Source organism: Myodes glareolus, chromosome 16 (genome assembly GCF_982192425.1).
Source record: "Myodes glareolus chromosome 16, mMyoGla1.1, whole genome shotgun sequence".
NCBI lineage: Eukaryota > Metazoa > Chordata > Mammalia > Rodentia > Cricetidae > Myodes > Myodes glareolus.
Window position 1 is genome coordinate 12624964 of NC_142041.1, and position 25902 is coordinate 12650865.

Consider the following 25902-nt stretch of genomic DNA (forward strand, 5'->3'; position numbering starts at 1 on the left):
CACCATCCACCGTAGATCCGCATAGGCAAAAAAAAAAAAAAAAAAAAAAAAAAAATCAGAAAAGATGGGTCTGTGGTTTGGTGGCCAGACCCTGAACTTATATTCAGTACCTGCTTTCCTGTGGTGTAGGTGATTCTGTGGCGTGTCTGTTTCTCCTGCTTTTCCTGTGTCTGCTGTTATTTACAGCCGTGGCCATCACAATCGTGTTCTCTTTCCCTTCCTCCAACGCTGCATTAAATCCCAAGTAGCTCCTTGACTGTGGAATCTGTCTTCAAAGTAAGCGAGCTGTGGGTGACCTGACTTGCCTTGGAAGGGAAAGACCGGTAGGAAGTCGGGGTGCTGCTCAGAAGTTTTGTTATCTCGCTGCAGAAGTTGAATACAGCATCAGAATTCTCCCTTCTGATGAACTTAGAAGGCGTGTGTGTGTGTGTGTGTGTGTGTGTTGACTATTTGGATCAATGACACTAAGTTACAATTGTTCATTCTTATGAAGGTTGTACCTAATAATCTGGGCAAGTGTTTCCAAAATGTCTGCTGTCTGTATTGCAACTCTCGCAGCCAGTAGCTGCTGACAGTGATTTAATGCAGGTGAACACTAGCACCGACAATCATTATAGCCTGGAAAGTGTACCAAAGTTCACTGTTTTTTTTTCTGTTTTTCTCTTCAGTCTAAGGGCCGGTGTATCCAATGATACTTGAAAATCGCTTTCATCGTATTATGATTAAAGAAACAGTTTAAAGGAGAGGTGAGCCCTGAGGCAGGCCGGTGCTCTTTAACCTGTGAGAGGTGGGGTTTTTTTTTGCTAAGGATTTACATTAGCTGTGAGACAGCAATGGTTTCATCCGAAAGAAACTGCCATGCTTCACCTGTGCCCCACCTCCAGCCCATCTTGCCAAGTGATAGCGCAGATGTGGCTCGTTTTAAGAATACTAGGAAGGAGTAAAAGGGACTAGAGCGAAGGCAGGAACACTCAACCATGCTTCCAGTGCCTTCTGGTTGTTCCTAGTCTTTTCTCCCTAGTGCCCCGGTGCCTCTCCTACCTGAAGGTGTGATGCCATCACCTCTAGCCCTGTATCGCTACGCCCATGGCAAGCTGTCACCCTCGGTGGACTCGCGGCCCTGCAGCAGTCCCTTGGTGGTTCCCAGGAAGGCAGGGAAACTGTTACTGGGGGCCACTTCTCCTCGGGCCCCGCGGCTGCCACGCGGGCAGGCCTGGTGCTCCATCGACTGGGAACAGGTATGCCTACTGTACAAGCTGGGTTCCGGAGGGTTTGGGTCGGTGTACAAAGCCACTTACCGAGGTGTTCCCGTGGCCATAAAGCAAGTGAACAAGTGCACCAAGAACCTACATGCATCCCAGCAGAGTTTCTGGGCTGAACTCAACATTGCAAGGCTGCGCCACGACAACATAGTCGGGGTTGTGGCTGCCAGCACGCGCACGCCCAAAGACTCCAACAGCCTGGGTACCATAATCATGGAGTTTGGGGGTAATGTCACTCTACACCAAGTCATCTACGGTGCCACCAGCTCTCCAGGACCCCTAAGCTGCAGCAGAGAACCACTGAGTTTGGGGAAGTGCCTTCAGTATTCCCTAGATATTGTTCGCGGCCTGCTTTTTCTCCACTCACAAAGCATTTTGCACTTGGACCTGAAACCAGCGAACATTTTGATCAGTGAGCAGGACATCTGTAAGATTAGCGACTTTGGCTGCTCCCAGAAGTTGCAAGATCTGTGCTGCAGTCAGACGCGCCCTCACCACATAGGAGGCACCTACACGCACCAAGCTCCGGAGCTCCTGAAAGGAGAGAGCGCCACGCCCAAAGCCGACATCTACTCTTTCGGTATCACCCTCTGGCAGATGGCCACCAGGGAAGTGCCTTACTCAGGCGAGCGTCTGCAGGTGCTGTACGCGGTGGTGGCCTACAATCTGCGCCCGTCGCTGGCGGGAGCGGTGTTCACTACCTCCCCGGTGGGGCAGACGCTGCAGAGCATCCTCTGTAGCTGCTGGGAGGCCCGCGCCCTGCAGAGGCCCGGTGCAGAACTGCTGCTGAGAGACCTGAACGCCTTCCGAGAGGCACTGGGCTGACTCCATCCAGCCTGGGCTGAGAGAAGCTTTTTATTTCTGCTTATTTTTAAAGAAGCAAGGATGGTGTGGTCCCCTGGGGCATAGTTTTGGAAAATAAAGTTACTGAGAACTGCAACCTGAAATGCTTTTCCTGAGACTAACGAGGCTACAGGTCTCGTGGACATCGCCGCTGGTAACCAACCTGACCTCCTTTATGGTTCTGTGTCCCCTTTCTGGGCTTCTGGCCTACTGTATCATTTCTGTAATATTACTGTCAGTACGAGTTGTTCCTAAATGAAAGAAAGAGGAAGAGAGAGAGAGAGAGAGAGAGAGAGAGAGAGAGAGAGAGAGAGAGAGAGAGAGAGAACACAACTGCAGCTAGGTATGGTGAAGGAGAAGGAGACAGTTTATTGTAGATAAAAGGAGACATAGAAATGCAGGAACATCCGGAAGACACAATAGTGGACACGGCCCTGAGCCATGTAAGGAGAAGGGAAATGATGGGAGAGGGGAACTGGGTGCATTAACCAGGAGACCCAAAAAAGGAAGGAGTAACCAAAATGGCTGGATTATATAGGGAGGGGCAGCTGGAGGAAGGACAGCCCAGCCTCCGGGCGGAAGGGAGAATTAAGGGTAGAGGGTGGGGTGTGCCAACCAGGAGGACCCTGGAATGGGCTGGGAGGAACTGAGGGATGCAGGAGAAACCTGGCCTCCAGGTCCACTTGGATATGTTAAATAGGCACCTCAACCTTTTGTCCTGGATTTGAAACCTAGCAGTTACTGAGTGAGGGTTTAGTGATGGGAAGAAAAGACCAGTAAGACTGAGATTCTATTGTTTTCTAGAAGTCGAGGTACTGGGTGTCGTGACTTGATGGGGTTTCCAGAGAAGGAAATGATTGGGACGGGGGTTGGCTTTCTCTTAGTGACAACAATGTCCATGTGTGGAGGGGGACAGACAAATAGAATGGCTGGGAGGGTTGGTGGCCCATGCTTGGGGAAAAGGCAACGTGTGCTGCGGAGAGAAAGAAGAGCAAAACGCTGGAGGAATCGAGAGAAGGAATGAGAGAAGGGATGTGTGTGGTTGTTTGGGATGAAGAGGTAAAAATTTATTTGTAAATGAAAGCTGAAGAGACAAAGATAACTGGTAAAATTCTAAAAGTCAAAGAGCAGAAATATAGGAGCTACAAGAAGGTTGCAGTCTTGGAGAGAAGGAACATCTCTCCCAGGATGGGAGGCAAGAATGGGGCCGGGCTGCCAGTGGAGGTGAGGCTGGCAGAGGCGCTATGGAAACTCAAGGCTCTGGGCTTTTGCTTCCTCTGTTTCGAGTGGTGGGTAGGAGATCTACAGAATGAAATTCTGGTACAGAAGTGCTCTTGGGGGAAGCCAAAGGGAGCTGTCTGGGGCCAGGTAGTGTGATAGAATGTTGCTAACTCTGTCCGGGTCGCTACAGACTATGGTTTGTCATTTGCTCTGTGCTGCTACAACACCGACAGTGCCATTCATCAGAAACTACCCTAGTAGTTTCTAAGTTCTAAGCTATCAGTAGGCAGCCTGAACACACAGACCTCCCCGACCCCAGGTCCATTGCTAGGCAGCAAGAGCTTGGCTCAGTCTCCAGTCACCGCCATGGCCCACCGTTGCAGTCCTGATTAAAAGAACGGAAGGTTGGCTGCACCTTGGGAGTTCTAGGCTGAGAACCAACCACAGATCTGAAACTATTCAGGGGGAAAAAAAAATTGTACTAACTTGTACAAACTTCCCCCTTGGTTATTCTCGCAACATACTGTAACTGATATTTACGGTCTGTTTTGTTAGGCATTGCAATCAATTTGGCAGATAATTAAGGAAAACAGGATGTGTAGGTTATGTGCAAATACTTATCTAAGGGACCTGTAAGAGCGACCTAGATCTAGGTCGTCTCCCCTCCCCCAGAACACCGAGAAATGCTGTATTCAACAAATGGGAAAGATTGTCACTACTTTATTGTTAGGGAGGTTTTGTTAGGTTAGATGATTTTACCCAACTGTAGTCCAGGCTAGGTACACTGAACCTGTGCATGATAGGCTATGTGAAGCTGTGATGTTCAGTAGATCAAGTAAATTTTGAGAGTGATGTTTTCAGTTTATGATGCCTTATTGGACCTAACACCTGTGTAGGTTGTAGGGCACCTGGACTTCCCTCCTCAGGGACGCAGCTCAGATAGAGTGTTCTAGAATGTGCACAACCCCAGCCTCAACTTCCAGAAATATAAAACTAATTCATTTAAAATATATTTTTTCTGTTTAGCAAAAAAAAAAAAACTATCATTGAAAGTCTTAAATACAAGACATTAAAAAGGCTACCATGAGTCTGTTTTGTTCTACTGTGTTAAAGTATGATTCTAACCGGACGGAATGCCTGATCCTCAGGCCCTCAACTAGCTCCACAAGGGACACGTTAAAGGCATGAAAACCTTCTAAAAGGAGCCTGGCCACAGCCGAGGTCCAAACGTCTTCCTTTCTGAAAACTACCAGGTAACAAGTGAGCACAGAAGAACCAACTCGATACATTCCATAATTCGTGATCTTATGAGACACAGAGAAACTCCAGAATGTGGTGAGACCCAAAGACTAGACCATTTGCGCAGGAGAGTGTAGGGATGAGAGGGAAAGGGACCCGCCAGTGATAAGTCCTAGAGACACCTGGAGAAATAAATATCCACAGAACGAGAGCCCCTTGGGAAGTGTAAAAGTGTGTGTGTGTGTGTGTGTGTATGTGTGTATCTGAATGTAATTGCCCCCCATAATCCCATAGGGAGTAGCACTATTAGGAGGTATGGATAGGGATTAACTCTGAGAACTGAACTGAGAGCAGAGCTGAGCTCCTGGAAGTTGGGAGAGGAAGAAGAGGTGTTACCATGTCCCATCATTACAGAGCTCAGACAATGGCAGTGAAAGAGCCCCTGAACACCAGAGGGTCACCTTGGGGGCAGGGCAGAGCATTAGAGAGGCTCAGAGGCCTCCTGAGCCCACTTTGTTTGGAGAGCAAAAGCTGTGACTTCAAAGAGGGACTGTGTAGGAATGCCGCGTTTGCAGGGAGCAGGCAGATGAAGGAAGTCTTTGAGCTTTGGAAGACGTCCTAACTGAGCTTGAGCGTCTTTCTAGGCTCTTCTGCATCCAATAGTCTGGCCAGATGGCAACATCATGTCTGAGAAGTCAGCTCAGAATATTTACACAAAGGTCAAGACAGAAAATGGAGACTGAGTCAGGCTGTGGCAGGAAGAGACACAACCTAACAGTAATAACCCTTGCTCACAGAAATAGCACATGGATATCATCTGGCAGAAAGGATATTATACACAGACAAATAATGTGACCAAATACAATCAATGCCCTAAATGTAGAGAGAAATAGATAAAGGTAAAATGTTAGCAAAATCAGAGCTTTTTAAAAAACTTATTTGGAAGGGTGTTGAACAAGCATCCAGTAGAGGTCAGAGGGCAACATGTGGAAGTTGGTTCTCTCCTTCCACATGTGGATTTCAGGGCCTGGACCCAAGTCACCAGTGTTGGCTATAAGTGCCACTATGCACTAAGCTATCTCACCAACCCAAAACCTTTCCTTTCTTTTTTATAGTTATTTATTTAGTGTGTGTTGTGCATGCACATGTGTGTGTGTGCCAGGGCACGTGTATAGTGATCTGAGGGCAAATTTTAGGAGCTAGTTCTCTCCTTTTACCTTTATACAGGTTCCCAGAATGGAAACTCGGGGCACTAGGCCCTTGGTGGCAAGTGAACCATCTCATTGTCACAGCTATTATGCAACGGTGCTGAAAAACCAAAACCAAAAAAAAAAAAAAAAAAAAAAAAAAAAAAAAAAAAAACCTAATTAAAACTGCAGGAATATTGAGAGCAACAAAGCAAACAGGTTACTACTAGTGGATAAGCATGGAGGAGTTGGAACTTACCTCAAATAGTGACATGAAAAAATAAAAACAAATTAAGCACGTGTCAACACTTAGAGGAAACTGAGAAAATTAAAAAACACAGGAATAAAGTCAAAAAAGGTTAAAAAGCTGTACAACAAATAAATTTGTTGAATAAAAGTCAACATGCATAAGTTGTGAGGAAAACGTCTCCAAAGTGGAGAACACAGATCAAAACAAGATTATTTTTTAAGTTAAGAAAAATGCTGTTTGCTAAATGTTGGAAATAAAACTGAATACCTAGAAGAATGTATGGCTTTCTAGGCAACTTCCCCAAACTAGCCCCCAACAAACACAAAACAAACTGGAAGAAGCATAGTTATTCAACTTCTGACCAACTCACCCCATAAGACACTCTTGAAAGAGCAGCATTTATACAGAAACCTGATTAAGATTACTTTAAAATAGAAAAAAGAAAGAAAGAAAAACCACAAGGGCTGGAGAGATGGCTCACTTAAAACACAAGGCCACAGAAAAACTAGTAAAGTTGTCTTTGCATATAACAGATCAGTGAAGAATGCTAGAATATAAATATCAGATGGTCTATGAACCAAAATCAATAGAATTTAGAAAGTGTGTTTAAATCTCACATAAACAAACAAACAGTTTGGACAGAATTGAAGCAGGATTGGAATTCCATCTCTTCCCTCAAACAGCTTCCCTTCCCAGCTCTGTGAAGTTTATCCCAAACTTCTCTTGTCTCTGAGAAGGTGGCGCCATGAATTTTCTCAGTGATTCAAGATATCGGAGCACCCATTCGAAACTTTCACAGCTAACTCAGCTGCATCTCTAGGTCGGTGTGTCCAACAGCGTAATTCTGCATTTTCTCTCTCTTAAGAGAGCTAGTGTAGGAGTGACTTTGATCCAAAGTCTGCCACAAAGTAATGGCACCCTTTCCACATTCAGCTTCGAAAATTTGGTTTCAAGATGTTTTTTGGCCAATATTGCTAAATATCTGTCTAGTCTTTGACACGTGAGTGTGAAGTCTCTGTAGAAAGGGAATGCCACTTTTCCGGGCTCCTCCCTGGAGGGAGTCTCTCTCACTGGGGTTTTCTCTGTACTCCCCAAGTTTTTCAGAAAGCCTTTCTTCCTGCTTCAGCTGAGCTTTCTGGAGTCTGTGTTCTTTGAGGAGTCTCAGTTCACCTCCTCCAATGTGATTTTATTTCTGAATCCAAGTGATTTCCCACAAGTTCCACAGCCTGGAGGGACCGGTTCTCTGGGGCTTTGAAAACATGTCGATTAATCATCCATTACTCTCCATTTTCCTCAGTAGTCTTGGCACTGGACTGTTAGGAATGCCTAAGAAGTGAGGGAACTTCAGCTCAAGAAAACCTCTTGAGTGCACACATGCGCATGCGCGCGCGCACACACACCCACACACACCCCTACCTCACATTCCCTCCCCAGGGTTTCGGGCTTGCAGCAGTTGTGAGGGTCACAAAGCAGTCATCACTTCGATACCCTCACTGGCTGCAGTCCTCTCAAGACAGAGTGCAACTTTTACAAAAGAGACTCAGAAAGAAGAATAAATGAATTCCCCCTTTAATCTGATTCAGCACACACATGTAACCAATGTTCATTTCTTGGTTTTGATAATTATTTCATGATGAGATAGGATGCTAGCATTCATGGACTCTAAATAGAAGACATACGTTAGTCATCTGTGTTATCTTTGCAACTCTAAATATTTGTCTGTGCATCTTTTTAGGTTTCTAAGTGTTTAAATTTCACACACATAGGGACTAAAGAGATGGCTCAGCAGTTAAGGCCACTGGCTGCTCTTCCAGAGGTCCTGAGTTCAAGTCCCAGCAACATATGCAGCTTGCAGCTACCTTTAACTCCAGGCCCAAGGAATCTGACCTACTCTTCCGGCTTCTCTGGGCACCGGACACATACACTGTGCACAGACACAGGTAAAACACTCATACACATAAAAAAAAAATCACACACGAATATCAGCACAATAGCAATTATCTCATCAGCAGTCATGGGAGTCATTCTCCCCAAATTTAGGAGCAATAGAATGCCCACTATGCTGTGGATGTTTAGTATCCTTATTGATCAATGGTACTCAAAAGGAAGAATATTTGAGTTCTGTAACTATAGCAAGGAAAAACAAATTCTGTTTGCAGATTCTTTTTTTTCCGGATACAAACCTGATAGGAGGGGGAAAAAAAACCAGAAAAATTCAGAAAGCAACAATCAGGCACTGCTTCTATCTATCAGGTTCAACACAGTCTGTAAAACCTGAACTCTGATAACACCAGAGTGTTGATGGGGAATATCCTTCAGCCAATGGCTTTGAGAGGCTGAACCAGGTTAGGCGTGGCCTTGGGTATCAAAAAGATGCATTCCCTCTCTCTCTCTCTCCTGGATATTGAATTCAGTACTGTTCCTGGTTGGTACAGAGTTTCCCCCTAAATAAAGAACCCCTCTATTATACATAATCCTGAGCTAGCGTGGGATTAATTTAATTCGTGTTTGCCTTAAGAGTGTGACTGTATAGGGCCACTGGGACAAAAACCATATATTAAAAATAAAGACAGATAGACACATGAAGACACACAGGGGAATTCTGGATATAATATGATGGTGTTTGAAGACAGGAGTAATACTGGATTTTTAATGCAATCATCTATAGACATCTATGTAGCCAACTAGAAACACAGGATGCATCCAGACTTCATACCACAAAGGATACATTCCCAAAGGGTCAGACTTAAAAGTTAAAACATGAAGTGATGAGAAGCCCCAGAAGGCAGGTGTGAATTCTTTTAAAATATCAGAGTGGGGATGTCTTCCTAAAGCCATAAAAGAAAACGTGTGTTCCCATCTGCGAGAAGGAAACGTAGGTGCATGGGAAGCATCAGCAATGCTTCCAAAGCCAGAAAGGGGAGTCACAAACTAGGCTAGTGCTAGTAAAAATCCAAGACTGGTAGAAATCCCTAAGAAAAATAACCTGCAAGCATCTATTTACCACCACAAGATCCTTACTTGAGGGGGCTGGAGAGATGGCTCAGTGGTTAAGAGCATTGCCTGCTCTTCCAAAGGTCCTGAGTTCAATTCCCAGCAACCACATGGTGGCTCACAACCATCTGTAATGAGGTCTGGTGCCCTCTTCTGGCCTGCAGGCATACATATAGACAGAATATTGTACACAAAATAAATATTTAAAAAAAATATCCTTACTTGGTCACCCAATAATTCTACTTCTGGAAGTTTAAGCTGTTACACATACCCAGAGACCCAAGAACAAGCTCATTCATAGCCACACCTCAGCAGCAGCAGAAAGGTAAGTGTCTCTCAATAGGAACTGGCCTTTATTTACCCCATCACAAAGCCCTATGCACTGACCAAAATAAATGAGCCTCCACTTTGCTGAAAAGCCTTCATATTTTCATTTTGCAGCAAGGGATAGGACTAATGAATGCAACTAACAGCTTTTCTCTGTGAAGGAAAGAGGAATAAAAACAACAGTTCCTATTTGAATTTGCGTACAAACTCCAGAGGAAAACTAAATGCTAGGACAAAATGAGGCCAGGCAGTGTGTATCTTTTATAGTAATCTGAGAACTGAACCATATTTCCTGTTGAAAATAATAATAAAGTCTAACAGTAGAAAGCATGTATACATAGTCAAAGACCTCTTCACTAAAGCTTGCCTTCAAACAGTTTCAATGTACCTTTCCCATTGCCATTCCCTTCCTCCTCCTTCAGCCAACAGAATCTCAGTAAACATGCTTTGAAACATGCCAGGAGCATCATTTCTCTCTGACTAGTTCCTCAGGTTCAAAGCAGCTGTGGTCCTTAGCAACCAACATGGTCATGGCCTTTGAAGGAGAAAGAGACAGACATCCGGTTTCTGTCCCATCCTTCAGAGAAGCATTGCTGTTGTATTGTCCTCGCTGCCTTTGCTGCTCTGCAATCACCCTCTTTTCTCTTGATGCAAATCCTCCTTTTCCCCTACTATCGTGTCTGAAACACACTATTATATGCCAAGAACTGTGTTTACAGAAATAACTATTCATAACCAACCTGTTTACTATTATTGTGATTTTGTTTTTAAATATCAGGCCACTGAGACCCAGTGAGAACAACCTGTCACACAGACAAAGGATGGGAACATAACCCATGCCCTTAGCTATCATATTCTTCTACCTGGGATGGTGGTCGTGGCGGAAAAAAAAATGATTTTTAGCTTCATTATTTCAAGTGTTTAAAGAATTTATCTGAGTCATAAGAAAATAAGGTATTCCTTCATACAAATGTTAGGGTACCTACTATAAATGAAACAGAAAAGACACGTGAAAAATATGGGTTACAAGGGAACAAGAGTTCAAGTGTACACCTAATCCTTTTGTTCATGCCCTCCCAATCATAAAATCATTTTCCCTGTGTTCTTATATTCAGGTATATATTAGCACATATGTACCCCCACACCATCATGTGTGCAAGTGCTTACAGCATCAAATAGGAATTAAACAGAGGCTGGCTGTTTATGTGTAACTGATGAAAAGTTAAGCTAAATTTTAAAAAAGAAAAAGGGAAATGGAAGCGTAGGTGCATCTTGGGGACGTATTTTAGCAATGTTACTCTAATCCTAATTCCGAACCACGAAGTAGTGTTCTGTTTGTTTTTAAGACAGGATCTCACTGTGTAGCCCAGGCTGTCTTCTTTTTCTAAAAATTATTTTATATCTATTTTTCGTGTGTGTGTGTGTGTGTGTGTGTGTGTTTACATGGTCATACCATGTATGGTATGTGTGGAAGACAGTCGAGAGCTTGCAGGAGTCTGTCTTCTCTACTGTGTGGGTTCTGGGGAGAGAACTCAGGTCTTGAGTGTTGGCAAAAAGCACTGACCCACTGAGCCACCTTGATGGTCCCGAGCTGGCTTTTAGTTCTCAATCCTCCTGTCTCAGCCTCCCTGATGCTGAGATTATAGGTGCTGTACCTGCTGGGCTGACATAAATCCAGCACGCGTTTTAAGAAACAACACACAGAGACAAACAAAGCATCCTTCTCAATTGCCTTGGTATATGTGAGTCAGCTCACGCGAGAACCACTCTTTCTACACCCACACCATTAACACTGAGCATGCTCCCTCCAAAGGGGAAAACCTGAAAGATGAAAAAATCCACGTGGTCAACTAAAGAAAGGCAGCTGGGGAAAAAGAAACCAAAGTGAGCGCACTGCTGAGTAGGGAGTCAGATTACAAAGAGGGAAACCGGAAGGTCTACAGAACAAAGACGGCTTCCAGAAGACCTTTAAAGAGAAAGGCAGGAGGTTGGCCAGGGCCAGAGGCTTGTGCCCTTCCAGAAGAGGTCAAGGTGCGGAACTTCTCTGATTTAGAAGCGGAAGCAGATTTTCCCCGCTTTCAGGTGTAGTGAAGCATAGAACACACAGTTCTTCGGTGTAAGCAAACATTTGTGAAATGCTGAGGAAGGTTTGGGTTCCAGACAGATGGGGAGTCCTGCCACAGAACCCTCCCAGAATAAATCATATATATTTTCTCCCACGTTTTTTAAATGCTGTGGCAAGAGGTGCCTTAGTAGTCCCTGTAGCCATCCTTAACGATCCACTCCATTGTATCTCTCCATATTTATTCACGACTTGTGGCTACTGTGATTTTAGTCACAACGATTCCTCGCCAGGGCTATTCTGTACATACAGTCAGTTGAGTTCAGTCTCAGGTATGCAGGCAGAGCGTTGTACCAAGACTTTGTTTAGTATTCATGTTTTGGCTTCTGCTTGTCAACTACATATTTTGTACAGCAATACTATCTTGTATTGCCTTTAATTTGGGTTGAGCACGTACTACTAGATTTTTTGAACTCTCTGTTCTCTGGAAATTTCAAGGATTCTTTCTTGTCTAATAAAATTCAATTTTAGCACATTTTATGGACCTTGTTTTAAACCCCCAGCCAGAGCAGCGATTGGAACTCTCAGCTCCAGACACTGGTTACTAAGGAGCCAAGTTAACAGCTCCACCCCCAATAGTTCCTCTAATCCATATCAAATTATTATTATTATTATTATTATTATTATTATTATTATCATTATCATCATTGTCGTCGTCACCATTATTATTAGGAGGTAACCAGGAAATGGTTGCCTCTTAATAATGGGGAGGCATTATTCAAGTGGAAAAGAATTTGCCCACCTGGCATGTCAGTGCAGGCAACTGCAAGATGACACCAGGGGGCGCTGTTGGCCAGAGACAGGGCAATCGGAACATTTTCCTGAGTCTATGGAGACCTAGGGTGGAAGATGTCTTGACACGAGTAGAGTGTCATGAATACTGTCACCTGCATGCTGTCTATTGTGAGAAGCCATCGATCCGAAGTTTACTCCGGCTTCTAGAGCCCTAAGGACGGAGGGTGAGTGTATCATGCTTCAGCCTGGGAAAGGCCAGGATCCCCGAGAGTGAATCAGAACCTGCTTCCTGTTCTCAAAGAGCCTAGCCTACCGCATCAGTTTTACTAAAACTATTCTTTTCAATAAATACTTTACATACCACATACCAAAATCGTTTCCAGATGGATTAGAGGCCATATGTAAAACTGGAAGAAAACAGAGTTGAAAGGTTATTATAAATTTGAGGAGAGAAAAGATTTCAAAAGCCATGGAAAAACTATAGAAGAGATTGCCAGGATTAATTACACAGTCGAGATGGCTTCCCCCTACTGAAAGTGTCTGTTTCAGTGGCCTTTGGTGCGTCTAGGGTTGTGCAATCAGAAGAGGACTCAGCACTAGACTATTTTTTATTGTTTTTTAGCTATACATTTTTCTCCACTCTCCTTCCTTTTTTCCCTCTCCCCTTCTTCTCTCTCACGTGACCCCCATACTCCCAATTTACTCAGAAGATTTTTGTCTTTTTTACCTTCCTGTGCAGATCCATGTGTGTCTCTCTTAGGGTTCTTTTGTTGTCTAGTTTCTCTGGGATTGTGAATTGTAGGCTGGTTTTTCTTTGCTTAATGTCTAAAAGCCACTTATGAGTGAGTAGGTATGATATTTGTCTTCCTGGGTCTGGGTTACCTCACTCAATATGATGTTTTCTAGATCCATCCATTTGCCTGCAAATTTCAAGATCTCGTTATTTTTTTACCTCTGTGTAGTACTCCATTGTGCAAATGGACCACATTTTCTTTATCCATTCTTTGGTTGAGGGGCATCTAGGTTGTTTCCAGGTTCTTGCTATTACAAATAATGCTGCTATGAACGTAGTTGAGCACATGTCCTTGTGGTATGATCAAGCATCTTTTGGGTATATACCCAACAGCGGTATTGCTGGGTCTTGAGGTAGATTGTTTCTTAATTTTCTGAGAAATTGCTATACTCATTTCCAAAGCAACTGTACCAGTTTGCACTGCCACCAGCAATGCAGGAGTGTTCCCTTTACCCCATATCCTTTCCAACGTAAGTTGTCATCAGTGTTTTTGATCTTGGCCATTCTTAGTGGTGTAAGATAGAATCTCAGAGTTGTTTTGATTTGCATTTCTCTGATGGCTAAGGATGTTGAGCATTTCCTTAAGTGTCTTTCAACCATTTGAGATTCGTCTGTTGAGAGTTCTCTGTTTAGGTCTGTACCCCATTTTTTTATTGAATTATTTGTTCTTTTGATGTCAAGTTTCTTGAGTTCTTTGTATATTTTGTAGATCAGTCCTCTGTCTGATGTGGAGTTTGTGAAAGTCTTTTCCCATTCTGTAGGCTGCTATTTTGTCTTGTTGATAGTATCCTTTGCTTTACAGAAGCTTTTCAGTTTCAGGAGGTCTCACTTATTAAGTGTTTCTCTCAGTGTCTGTGCTGCTGGGATTATATTTAGGAAGTGGTCTCCTGTGCCAAGCATTAGAACATTTTTACCACACTTCCCCATTTTCCCTGCACCAGCCACTCCACCTTTCTCCCCTCATCAGCCTTATACAGCCACCATCCCACTCTGTCTACAGAGGTCTCTAGTTTTGACATTGCATAGAATCTGATCACAGAACACATGGCCGCCTGAGACTGTCTTGTCTGACACAGGCCACTGTCTTCAAGTCCACTCCTTGTACAGCATACCCGGAATGCTGCCCCATGAACACAGCACATTTTATCTGTTCGGTGGCTGATGGGCATCTGAACTGTTCCTACTTTGGGAGATGTTATGAATCATTCCGATACAATCACCCAGACAAATGTTTGTATAGAAAAATATTTTCACATATATACCTAGGGCCTGAGTGATAACAGTTTTTAAAATGTTTTAAAAATTGTTAAAAAAAAACTAATTGCTTCTAAAAGCATCTAAATTGTCTTACATTCCAAGGTACATATGTCACTCTGAAAATGTCAAATTTACAGATAATAGGCATAGAAGGAAAAAAATTTCATTTTATTTCTTTTTTTTATTTTTTTTTTATTTTTCGAGACAGGGTTTCTCTGTAGTTTTTGGTGCCTGTCCTGGAACTAGCTCTTGTAGACCAGGCTGGCCTCGTACTCACAGGGATTCGCCTGCCTCTGCCTCCCGAGTGCTGGGATTAAAGGCATGCGCCACCACCGCCCGGCTCATTTTATTTCTTTTGAGAAAAAGAAACAGACAGAGTGTCACCCAAAATGCACACATGGTAGTCAGAGAACAGCTTTGGGGAACTGGTTCCTTCTTACTATTTGGATCTCAAAGATTGGATTCAGGCCGTATGGCTTGGCAGAAGGTACCTTTATGCACTGAACTTTCTTGTTGGGCCTTAATGCACAGAAAACATTTTTTTTTTAACAGAGCCATCATAGAAAACTTCCCAGAGTTAGGAAAAGAGATGCCAATGCAAATGAACAAGGCGTTTAGGACACCAGTCAAACACAATCAGAAAGGACGACCCTCTTCGTGTTATAATTAAAACACAAAATATACTGAAAAAAAGCTATCGAGAGCACAAACAGAGAAGCATCAAGTCACCTATCAAGACAGGTCCATCAGAATAATACTCAGTTAATCAATGGAAACTCTAAAAGCCAAGAAGCCTCAGAGGAGGCAACTCAAGTTCTGCAAGACAACTGCCAACCCCGGCTACAATCTCCAGAAAAGCTATCTGTCGTAACTGAAAGAAAAATAAAAGTTTTCCATGATAAAAATAGTCTAAAAGAATTCATGACCACTAGGTCAGCTCTACAGAAAGTATTTGAGGGAATGAAGAGAAAATCCATGAGGCCACAAGAAAGAATAAACCACACTAGAAAAATAGTTAAGCAAGAGAGGAAGAGGAGGTGGCAGGGGGGGCTACAATGCCAACAAAGATACAAGAATCAGTACACAGCATCCAGTCATAACACTGAATAATTAATAATCTCAGTTCCCAATCAAGAGGCACAGACGCTAGACTGGCTCAAAATGCAGGAAACACATATGCCCCAATCACAAGTCCACCCAGCTTCATAAAATAATATGAAGACACAAATTAACTCTGGTACAAAAGGAATGACAACTTCAGCAAATCACTCTTACCAACAGAAAAAAAGAGAGATAAGTGAGTTAAATGATGTCATACATAGTTAATAGACATCTACAGAACATTTCACCCAAATACTACAGAAGAATTTACTTTTCTCAGTAGCCCATGGAACTGTCTCCAAAATAAACCATATGTTAGAGGGTGGTGGGGAGAGAGAGACAGAGAGAGAGAGAGAGAGAGAGAGAGAAAACATGAGGAGAGAACATGGTGGATAGGAGGTAGGGGTAGATCTTGTAGAAGTTGAGTGGTAAATATGATAAAAATGCATTGTATGTGATTCCTAAGGAAATAATAAAAATATTTAAAAAACAAAACATATATTAGGACACAAAACATGTCTCAACAACTTATCAAAAGTGAAGTAATTGTATCCGAGGACAATGGAATAGGACTACAAATCAACCAGAGAAATCCAAGAACATGCATAAACTCATGGAGGTTGAATGACCCTCAACTGAATCATGAACAAGTCCTTGAAGAAACCAAGAAGAAAAAATTGGAAATCCTAGAATCAAATGAAAACACAGTGTCCCAAAACTTACGGGCTAGAATGAGAGATGTCTTACGAAGGAAGGTTTTCAGCTCTGCATGTGTACAGTAAGAAATCAGAGAGACCTCAAGTAAGGGACTGAACGAGCCCTCTTAAGGACACAAGGAAAATAAAGTACAACAGAACTCAAATCAAGACAGAAGGAAAAGAGTAAGATCAGGGAAGAAATGAGTGAGGCGGAAACAAACAAACAAACAAACAAACAAAAACGCAAAGAATCAATGAAGCAGGAGTTTGAACACCACAAGCATAGACAGAGCTTCACCAGAAGACGTTGTTTATGAAGTGAAAATCTTGGTGCCAGCCATGAGTTATTGGTCAGGGAGCGCCCCCGCGCCCCCCCCCCCCCGCCCCAAACAATGCAGGTTCTTGCTATTGCTGTTGGATCATCACTAGAAGTAGATGGCAAAACCTTTCTGTTGAGGCACAGGTTGATTGTAGGACAAGGAGAGAGCCCAATCGGGGACTAAGCTGAAAAGTTCCTCCCTGTTGGTTACTCTCAGACGACCCCCAAAGTGCTGGATGAGAGAAGTCATTGGTGGTTTCACCCGGCGGTGAACCCAAAGGCTAGGATACCAGCACACCAGGCAAGACGTGCTCACTCGCATAATACTGGTGTGAAGGTTACGAGGGTGAGCAACTGCTTTCTGATTGAATCAGAGACCTGCTTCACAGAAGAGAAATACATCACCTACTGTGAACCTGGTCACAAGACCGTGGCATAGAAGGTCATAGGCCCTATGGTGGGCATCGACAACTGTTATTGCTAAATGGTGGTGTCGTCAAATGGTCTTCTAACTGCTTGTGTTTCATCCCATAGACTAGTGATGTGCCATGACCAGCGAAGCTTCCTTCTGCAGCAGGCAATGCAGAGTCTAAGGATGTCAAGGATGCTGTCCCCCGGACATGACACGGGTACGGCGCTCAGGAATTCCCAGCAGCTGTGGTCAACTGCTTTGGGAATCACTTGATTGCAAGTGAAGAAGTCAGCTGAGTTGACGGAGACTGCATTGGCCACAGGCCGATCTAGCATCATCACCATTTAAACATACCGAATCTTCCAGCTCATGAACACAGGGTGTACATCCATGTATCTTTGCCTTCTAGACTTCCGTCATCCATAAGTTGTAGTTTCCTAAGTATGGCGGTTAGACTTCCTTTTGTGGAATTCCCATTAAATTAATTTATTCTTATCAATGATATTATAAATGTTACTGTTTCTTAATTTTTTTATGTGTCCTTACTGCTTGCGTGTAGAAACACAGTTAACTTCTGTGTGCAAATCAGCCAAAGTAACTGTTGAACTTGTCCTTGACAGCGTTGTCAGTTAGAACTGGGTGTGTACAGAGTTATCTCTGGAGCGAATTAAAAAGGCACTACTTCCTCATTCCAACTTCGGTCTCCTCTACTTTGTTTTCTCATTTAATTACCCTGACTGGTGTTTTCAGTAAAATGTTGGACGCAAAGGATAGGAGTATCATCCCTGTCCTGTTTCTGAACTTAAAGGAAAACCTTTCGCTCTTTTTGCTTTTGAGTAAAATGTTCATTGTAGGTTTTTCATAGACATTCCCTCCTGAGAAAAATCCCCTCCTGGGCCCACTTTCCTCAGATTATTGTGTTTTTACCACGGAGGAAAGTTGAATTTTTCATTTTTTCATTGTCTGTTGAGATCATTGTTGCGGAATGTTACCTTAACTAAGCAACAACGTGTTACATCGTTTATACTGCATTGGGTTAACTATGTAAAGATGTGCTACATTTGTGCAACGTTTGTTTAATTAGGTAAAGATGTGTTGTTTGCATTTTACCTTGCCTAGCTCAGGCACCTGATTGAGCTACTGAAAAGCTGAATGGCCAATAACTTGGCAGGAGAGGGCTGGATGGGGCTGGTGGGCAGAGAGAATGAGTAGGAAGAGAAATCTAGGCTCCAGAGAGAAGGGTGAAAGAGAGGTCCATGTCCGGGGTCAGAGGTCAGGTAGCTGCCAGCCAGTCAGACACAAGAAACAGTGAAAGTCAGATATAGAGAAGGAAAGAAAGGTAAAAACACAGAGAAAGAGAGAAACGGATTAAGTTACAAGAACTGGTGGTCCACGCATAGGACAAGTGCTGAGCACTCATAACTAAGAAGTCTCTGTGTCATGATTTAGGAACTGGTGGCCTAAAAGAAAGCCTGCTAGAGATAATTATGTTGGCTATTTGCATTTTATGTTGTGTTTTAGGCAAGGTCTCCTGTAACCCTATCTGGCATCAAACTTGCTATGTCCCTTGGGGAGTCCTTCAATTCTTGATCCCCCTTCATCTACTCCCTAAGCCTGAGATTACACATATGCACTGCCTTGCCTATTTCGTCATATGGTTTCTGTTTGTATGGTACAATTCGCTAACATTTGACTGTCTTCAGTTGGACTGGGTGACGCACGCCCTTAATCCCAGCAGGGAGGCAGAGGCAGGCAGATGCCTAAGTTTGAGCCCAGCCTGGTCTGCAGACCTAGTTCTAGGACAGCAGGGACTTCACAAGGAAACCCTGTCTCAGAACACCAAAACAGATAAACAGACCCAAAACATTTGGACTGTCTCTATTCTTACATGGCCTCCCATCAGCATTAACAGTTTCCCAGGTCCCTCCTTTTAAAACATTCTCCCTTCTTCTTTTGGTTTAGTCTTGATTGTTTCCCTCCTACCTCCTGGTGTCCTTCCCCTCTGCATCCTAAGCACTGAGAACAGCGGGTTTATTGTGTGTTCCCTTTAAGTGATCTCATCCTGGCCTGGACTGGCATCTGTGGTGATGCCCCCTGCCAAGTTCACATTAGCCGCCCTGATCTCGTCTTTGAATGCAGAACATGGCATCCGTGGCGATGGACCCCAAGTTCACGTCCACAGACCTGGTCCCGCTTTGAACTCAGAGCGTGTCCTGTTGTCTTTTCTGTCTCCACATTTCCTGTGAATGGTTCAGCTCTAAGTTGCTCAAAGTGAGACATTCCACATCTTCTGTCCTTGGCTAATGTCTCCCAAATGTGTAATTCTTTTTAAACCGGAAACTAAATTCCGTATTAATTAATCCTTTCCTTCCCTTCTCTTATTCAAATCTTGTCATTTACACTTCAGAAAAATGCACCGTGAATCCAACAGCATCTCATGATTTGTTGGTAAAGCCCAACCCAAAGCACCAATGGGTTGCCTTTGGATGACAAGGAGCACTTCCTTCCACCCCATCTATTGCTTTAACTAGGGGTGGAACCAGCAGGCCAGGGCCCCAGCACTGAACTCCACCTCCAGCCCAAGCCAGTTCTCAGATAGCCTGTTTCCCTGCAACCACACGCAATAGACCAGTTTAAGGCTGGTAAACCTAAGTCACCAATTACTTACAAGTTCCCATGGTCAGAATATCATTCATCATTCAGTCCTAGAAGAGACATCAGTAACAAGAGGGTGAAAATAGAGATCGTCATGAAGCGTTAGATACAGAAAGAGCACAGCACGGCCTTACTCCCACATGGCATCTACAGAAACAAACGCACAACTACTGCATGCCTGTGCAAACAAAGTAGAGGGGCTGGAACAATGGCTCAGTGGTTCAGAGCATCCGTTGCGCTTCCAGAGAACCCCAGTCCGGCTCTCGATACTCATGTGGAGTTGTTCACAACAGCCTGTGGCTCCAGCTGCAGACCAAGGTCCCCTTCTGGTCTCTAAGATACCAGAACACACATAGCAGATACTCATCCAGGCACACACATGTGTATACATAAAAACAAAGTCTTTTACGAAACAGCAACAGCAAAATCAGCAGAAAGGAGAAAGATGGGTATCAAGGGTAGAAGGAGCAGAAGAAATGGGAAGATAAAAATGAAAAATAAATTTTCTCTTGCCTCCCCATTGCATCACAATAAACTTCAGGCCTCTGGCCAAGTCCTAAAACCCTATCGTGATGAGGTTTGACTCCACATCAGACTTTGCTCTCCCGCTTCAGCAACTGTGTCAAACAAAATGAGTGTGGTGGGGCACGCATGTCATGGTGCATGCATGTCATCTTAGTGTAGGGAAGCTGAGGTAGAAGGATGCGGGACTCACAGGTTGGTTCAACATCTGTAAATCAATAAGTGCCATATATCGTATAAACACACTCAAGGACAGAAACTACATAATTATTTCAAGTGATACTGAAAGGCATTTGCCAAAGTTAATGTGACCATATGATAAAAGTCTAGAGACATTAAGAAGAGATAAAACAAACCTCAAAATAATAAAGGATATGTACAATAAACCTGTAGCCAGCATTATTAAATGGAGACAAACTGAGAGCATTTCCTCTAAAATCAGGAACAAGGCAAAGATGTCCACTCTCCCCTCTCTTGTTTGATATAGTACCCAAAGTCTTAGTTGCAGTGATGAGATGTAAGAATGACATAAAAAGATGCCAGTAGGCAAGGGAGAGGTCGAACAATTCCTGTTTGCAAATGGCATCACTCTTCACATCGAAGACCTGTTGAATCCACTGGAAAACTTACGGGCCTGTGTATTCAGCATATTGGCCCATTTGTTGATTGGCAGTTTTATTTCCAGGGCATTTAACGTCTGTAACTCTTTGTAAGTTCTCTACTGGCCCCTTTCCGCAGTGTGGCGCGTTGACTCTCCCTAATTCTGAGTTAACTCTGCTGATTGTTTCCTCTGCTGTACGCAAGTTTTACTGTGATACAGCCCCATCTGTTCCTGCTTGGGGTGACTCCCTTGCTGTTGGTGTTCTATTTCAAAAGCTCTTGCTGACCCCAATACCAGGAAGGGCGTCCCCTGGGTTTCCTTCTGAAAAACACATGGTCTCCCTCCATGAGGAATCTAGCCAATGATATATGTATATCTGTAAACAAATGTGGGTGCGGGGTGCCTTTGAGGAAAGACAAGAAGGCCAACTATACAGAAGGACTGGATGGAGGTAATACGCACGAGTTGCAAAAAAGAAAGGATGCAAAGCTACTTGTTCTTCTAGTTCTAACTCTGACATTTATTTTTTCATTTGGGTGGTGACTAAGAACATAAAATACGTATGCTATCGAAAGCTCTGCTTCTTTATTCAAATGCCTATTCTAACTGGATAGAAGTTCATGGAGTTGTACAGGCGTTGGGTCTGGTTAATTTTGCTGTATGATGTTTTAGGGGGTTTTCGTAAGTTGTTTTTTTAATAATAGAGCTTATAAAATTTTAAAAATAAAGAAATGGGGTATTTTAAAAATGAAAGGCAGAGCAAAATAACCCGTGACAAATGCAGGCGGCAGCAGGGTCACCATGTTCTCCCTTTGCTGTGGCCCCAGAAGCCCCAGTGCACACAGCACAGATGGAATTCCTCAGACAAAACATGCTTACCACAGAATCCTGGGCTCTACCTACAATCTCTCCTTCCCATGTCTCTGTCTCAGGAAATGCCCAGACTCATGGAGGCTACGTCTTTGTACTTCCGCAAAGATCGCAGTTTGTCTTAACCCTCCTCCAGCCTCCTGCTTGTCTCTGTCACCTTCCTAGATCCAGCTCTTCAAATCACACACCGTATCGTCCTACCACACCACCCCCTGGCATCGAAACTCCTTCAGAGTATCTCTGAAATGATGTGTGCAAGTCCTGACACCAGAACCTGTGTATAACTGGAGTGGTGTCTCTGAAGATGTAACTAAGTCGCAGACCCAAGGATGAAGATTCTCCTGGTATCCTTAGAACTAATGGGGAGACTTGATGCAGCAACACAAGGGGAGGCTATGTGGAGACGGACGCAGAGGCAAATGCCGGGCTCCTGGGCAAGGGCAGACAGGATTGGCAAAGTCAGCAGAGGCTGGGTAAGGTGTGGAATGATCCTTCTTTCAAAGCATCTGCAAGTATCCTATCCTGTCAACACTGTGATCTGCTAGGTCTGGCTTCTAGAACTAGCGGGGAGTGGGGGCTTGCTTCATTTCAGCCAACCAAGTTTGTGATACATTTTTACAGTTGCCCCCAAGAAATGAATACAAGCAACTTCCCACTGTGCTTACACTAAAAGCCATGTTACTTTACAAGGTGCAACCTTGCCCAGTTCCTGCCTCTTCTAGGACCCCATCTCCTCCACCGTCCACCCTTAAGGCTTCGTTGGGCTTCCTGTCTAATGCAGCAGATTTTTTTCTTCCACAGAAACACATGTATGGGTTGAGAGATTTGCTCTAGATGACAACTACACGCTACATGACTGGTTCTCCCTTCCTTCCTTCCTTCCTTCCTTCCTTCCTTCCTTCCTTGCTTCCTTCCTTCTTTCTTCGCCACTTTTCTGGATAGACATTCGCTATTCTCTTGGTGATGCAATTAAAATGGCCAGGTAAGGGCTGGAGAGATGGCTCAGTGGTTAAGAGCATTGCCTGCTCTTCCAAAGGTCCCCAGTTCAATTCCCAGCAACCACATGGTGGCTCACAACCACCTGTAATGAGGTCTGGTGCCCTCTTCTGGCCTGTAGGCATACACGCAGAAAGAATATTGTACACACAATAAATAAATAAATAAATAAAAATAAAATGGCCAGGTAATCATCTTCCCAGCCTCCTTTGTAGCTTGACATTGACTTCTTGATTGAGGTGCTTCCTGCAAATAATAATAATGATGGAAAAATATGTTTGCATAATGAAACAGCCAACATGCCGAATCCTTCTAATCCTTCTGGAGATGGTGGTGGCCACAGCAGCAAACAGGTCTAGTTTCCAGGGACAGCTGAGGGAGGACGGTTAGTATAGTGCCTGGTGGCTACCGCTCAGCAAGACTGGGCTCAGTCGAGTCTGAAAGACCATCATCCTCCGGGCCTCCGATCCTATCCCTAAGAAAATCTGTGGCCTTCCCAAGGAAACTATAGAAAGCCCTTCTGCTCCTGTTATTGAACACTAGGGTTTTCTATCTCAGACTTGCTGATGACAGTGACCCCTGCCTTGTCCTGACTCTGCAGCCCACCGGCTAAGCATGCGCACTGGCTTCTCCCTGGCCCCGAGCTCGTGATCCAACTTTACCTTCTTTCTAAGCAGAACATCCGCTGATACCACCATAAAGATCAAATGGCCGGACACCAACAGACAGATTACTTCCAAGAGTGACGCTGCGGGACCTGCTAGGGCCATCCTGCTCCACGCCTGCAATGCTAGATACCAATGAGGAGCTGACTCTCTGATCCACTCCCCGACCAATACAGCCTGGGCAGTCAGGGGTTTTAAACGCTTTCTAAGTTTTACCTTTAATTTTCAGACTGATGAAGTTTAAAATTAAATGTCTATTTAAGCCCCAAATTACACAAAGAAGACACCATTTTCACAAACTCTCAAATGCTAATTTTGCCATATAGCTTCATTATTTTATTCACAAATATACACATGTCCCATGAATAAAGTCGCTTTCAACTGCCACAATTTTCCTTTTGGAAGGAATAGGATGATAATGTCATTACGACAAAAGGCCAGTAGGTGGCGGTTCACAGACTCACGAGGCTACAGAGTGCAACGCAAGTCTTCACAAGCTTTTCCAAAGAAAAATACTTTTTAAAGGGCTAAGGGGAGATACTGAGAACATTTTCTAATTGCCACAAGACTATTTTATAAGTTAAAATAAAATGGATATTTAATTCAGCTTTTCCACACTTAGAATTCTTACTGTTGAAGGACATATGTATTTAGGTAGGTACAGCTTTCTCGGAAAGCAGGAATAGTAAAAAATTGACCCACAGTGCTAAAGATGAGACAGTGATTTATCTGTCGTCTGTCATTGCTGTCAATGGTGGTGAGGGAGGGTCCCGACTGTGCCCCAGAGAAAACATCGGGCAGTGTCTGTGTTTGATGTCACAGCAGAAGGGGATGGATGATTGTTGGTGTGTGTCGGGGGGTAAATGCTAAAGGTAGGATGTCTAAATGACCTGCATCACACAGGCAGCCCCCACCCAGCCTCACACAGCACTACTAACATTAAGAGGCCTGACAGACAGCCATGCACCCACCAGGACTTTTTATCAGAGGAGGGAAAAAAAGGGAAAACAAACCCACATCTAAAAACTATGGAAGAATCCTCCACACAATTCATGATAAAAGTCCAAAAAAATCTTCCATACAATTCCTGATACACGGTGTTCATGCAAACACAGGTCTTGTTCCAGAGGGAACGGGAGAGCACTTCTCCCAAGCCAAACGTAAGTTTTCATAGCTAAGGACCACAGCCTCGGGGCACTTGAAAATACACACACACACCCCACTTCAGAGAGATTCCGTGAAGTTTTAAGATCACAGAATGGTGAAAAAAGCCCAAATCAACATACTGACGAGACGCGTCTATGGGGGACATGAAACGGCAGGTACAGCAGAAGCAGTGCGGGGTGAAGCCCCTTCTGGAGGTTTCTGAGGCTAACTTACAAGGTTTAGATTTAAAGGTGGTAAAAGTCTATAGTCAGATAATAACACATTTCAAAAGTTTTAACTAAGAGTCATAAAACTAGAAGAGACATAGATTGGCAACAAAGAGCCATGAACAGACTGAAGTGAGCCCAAGGTCCTGCTGACTCTCATACATAGCCGCGCAAGTCTCTACTGACCAACTCCATGGTGAGGTTAGGGCCAGTCAGTCAGTCTTCCATACACACGTGGTTTCTTTAGAGACTTCAGTCACATTGTCATTAAAGGAGATGGAAAGGGCCTGGCAAAGATGGCTCAAAGGTGAAGGCGCTTGCTGCTGGGCACTGGAAGCCTCGTGGCCTGAGTTCTATCCCTGGAACTAAGAACTAAAGGCGGAATGAGAATTGCAGAAATGTCTCAGTCACAAAGGCTGGGCTCACAAGAAGTGAAGGTGGGGTGAAGAGAACCAATTGTTCTCTGCCTACACACACATATATCACTCTCACACACATCACACACACACATACATCCTTCACACACACATCACACACATACATACATCCTTCCCATTCACACATATCATACACATAACACACATTCACATACACACATCACACAAATACATCATACACACATACACACTAATAATTGTTATAACAATTATTTTAATTAAAAAAGAAAAGGAATAAAACAGAAATAAACTTATAAAATAGTCCTTGAATCGTATTGTGCATAGGATAGAGGCCATAGTTTTAAAAAAGATATATACATGCCTAAAGGTATACTTGCTTTTCTTTGAATGATGAAAATACGTGTTTTCCTTCAGCATTTTGCGTATTGTTAATTCATACTTTTCATTCAATGGTTACCTTACATATTAACATAGAAATTTGGGCAACACTCTACACACAAATTTTCAAGAGAAAAATACAGCAAGAAGTCTGAAATGAAAACCAGCAAAATTGAGCCAGGCGGTGGTGGCACACACCTTTAATCCCAGCACTTGGGACACAGAGGCAGGTGGAACTCTGTGAGTTTGAGGCCAGCCTGGTCTACAGAGTGAGTTCCAGGACAGGCTTCAAAGCTACACAGAGGAGAAAAACCAAAAAAGAAAGAAAGAAAGAAAGAAAGAAAGAAAGAAAGAAAGAAAGAAAGAAAGAAAGAGAAAGAAAGAAGGAAGAAGAAGGGAAGGAAGGAAGGAAGGAAGGAAGGAAGGAAGGAAGGAAGGAAGGAAGGAAGGAAAGGGAAGGGAGAGGAAAGGAAAGGAAAGAAAAGAAAAGAAAATTTTAAATAGCAGTTTTTACTGAACATCTTCCAGAGTTTGCCGCCCCACCCTGTCCCTGGCAACCCCTTTCTCCCTTAGCCTCTATGAGTTAGACTTTCTGGTTGCCACCTATCAGTGAGAGCACACATTTTTTTGTCTTTCTGCCTCCACGTAGTCTGTGCCAACAGCCTCACTGATATGCGTCAGCAC

At 43.6% G+C, this 25902-nt stretch overlaps 1 protein-coding gene and 1 pseudogene across 1 annotated transcript; one reads left to right on the forward strand and one right to left on the reverse strand.

The window, feature by feature from the left end:
- Window positions 1–682: 682 nt before the first annotated feature.
- Mos (MOS proto-oncogene, serine/threonine kinase) lies at window positions 683–2087 on the forward strand. Its single transcript, XM_048420217.3, has one exon. It carries the CDS (start codon window positions 1053–1055, stop codon window positions 2085–2087), a length of 1035 nt encoding a protein of 344 aa, XP_048276174.1. The 5' UTR covers window positions 683–1052.
- Window positions 2088–6801: 4714 nt separating this feature from the next.
- Window positions 6802–7290, reverse strand: LOC146891396 (thioredoxin domain-containing protein 9 pseudogene; annotated as a pseudogene).
- Window positions 7291–25902: the final 18612 nt, after the last annotated feature.

Excerpts from the sequence above, each read along its gene's own strand:
- Mos (XM_048420217.3), top strand. The coding sequence starts at position 1,053 with ATGCCATCACCTCTAGCCCTGTATCGCTACGCCCATGGCAAGCTGTCA.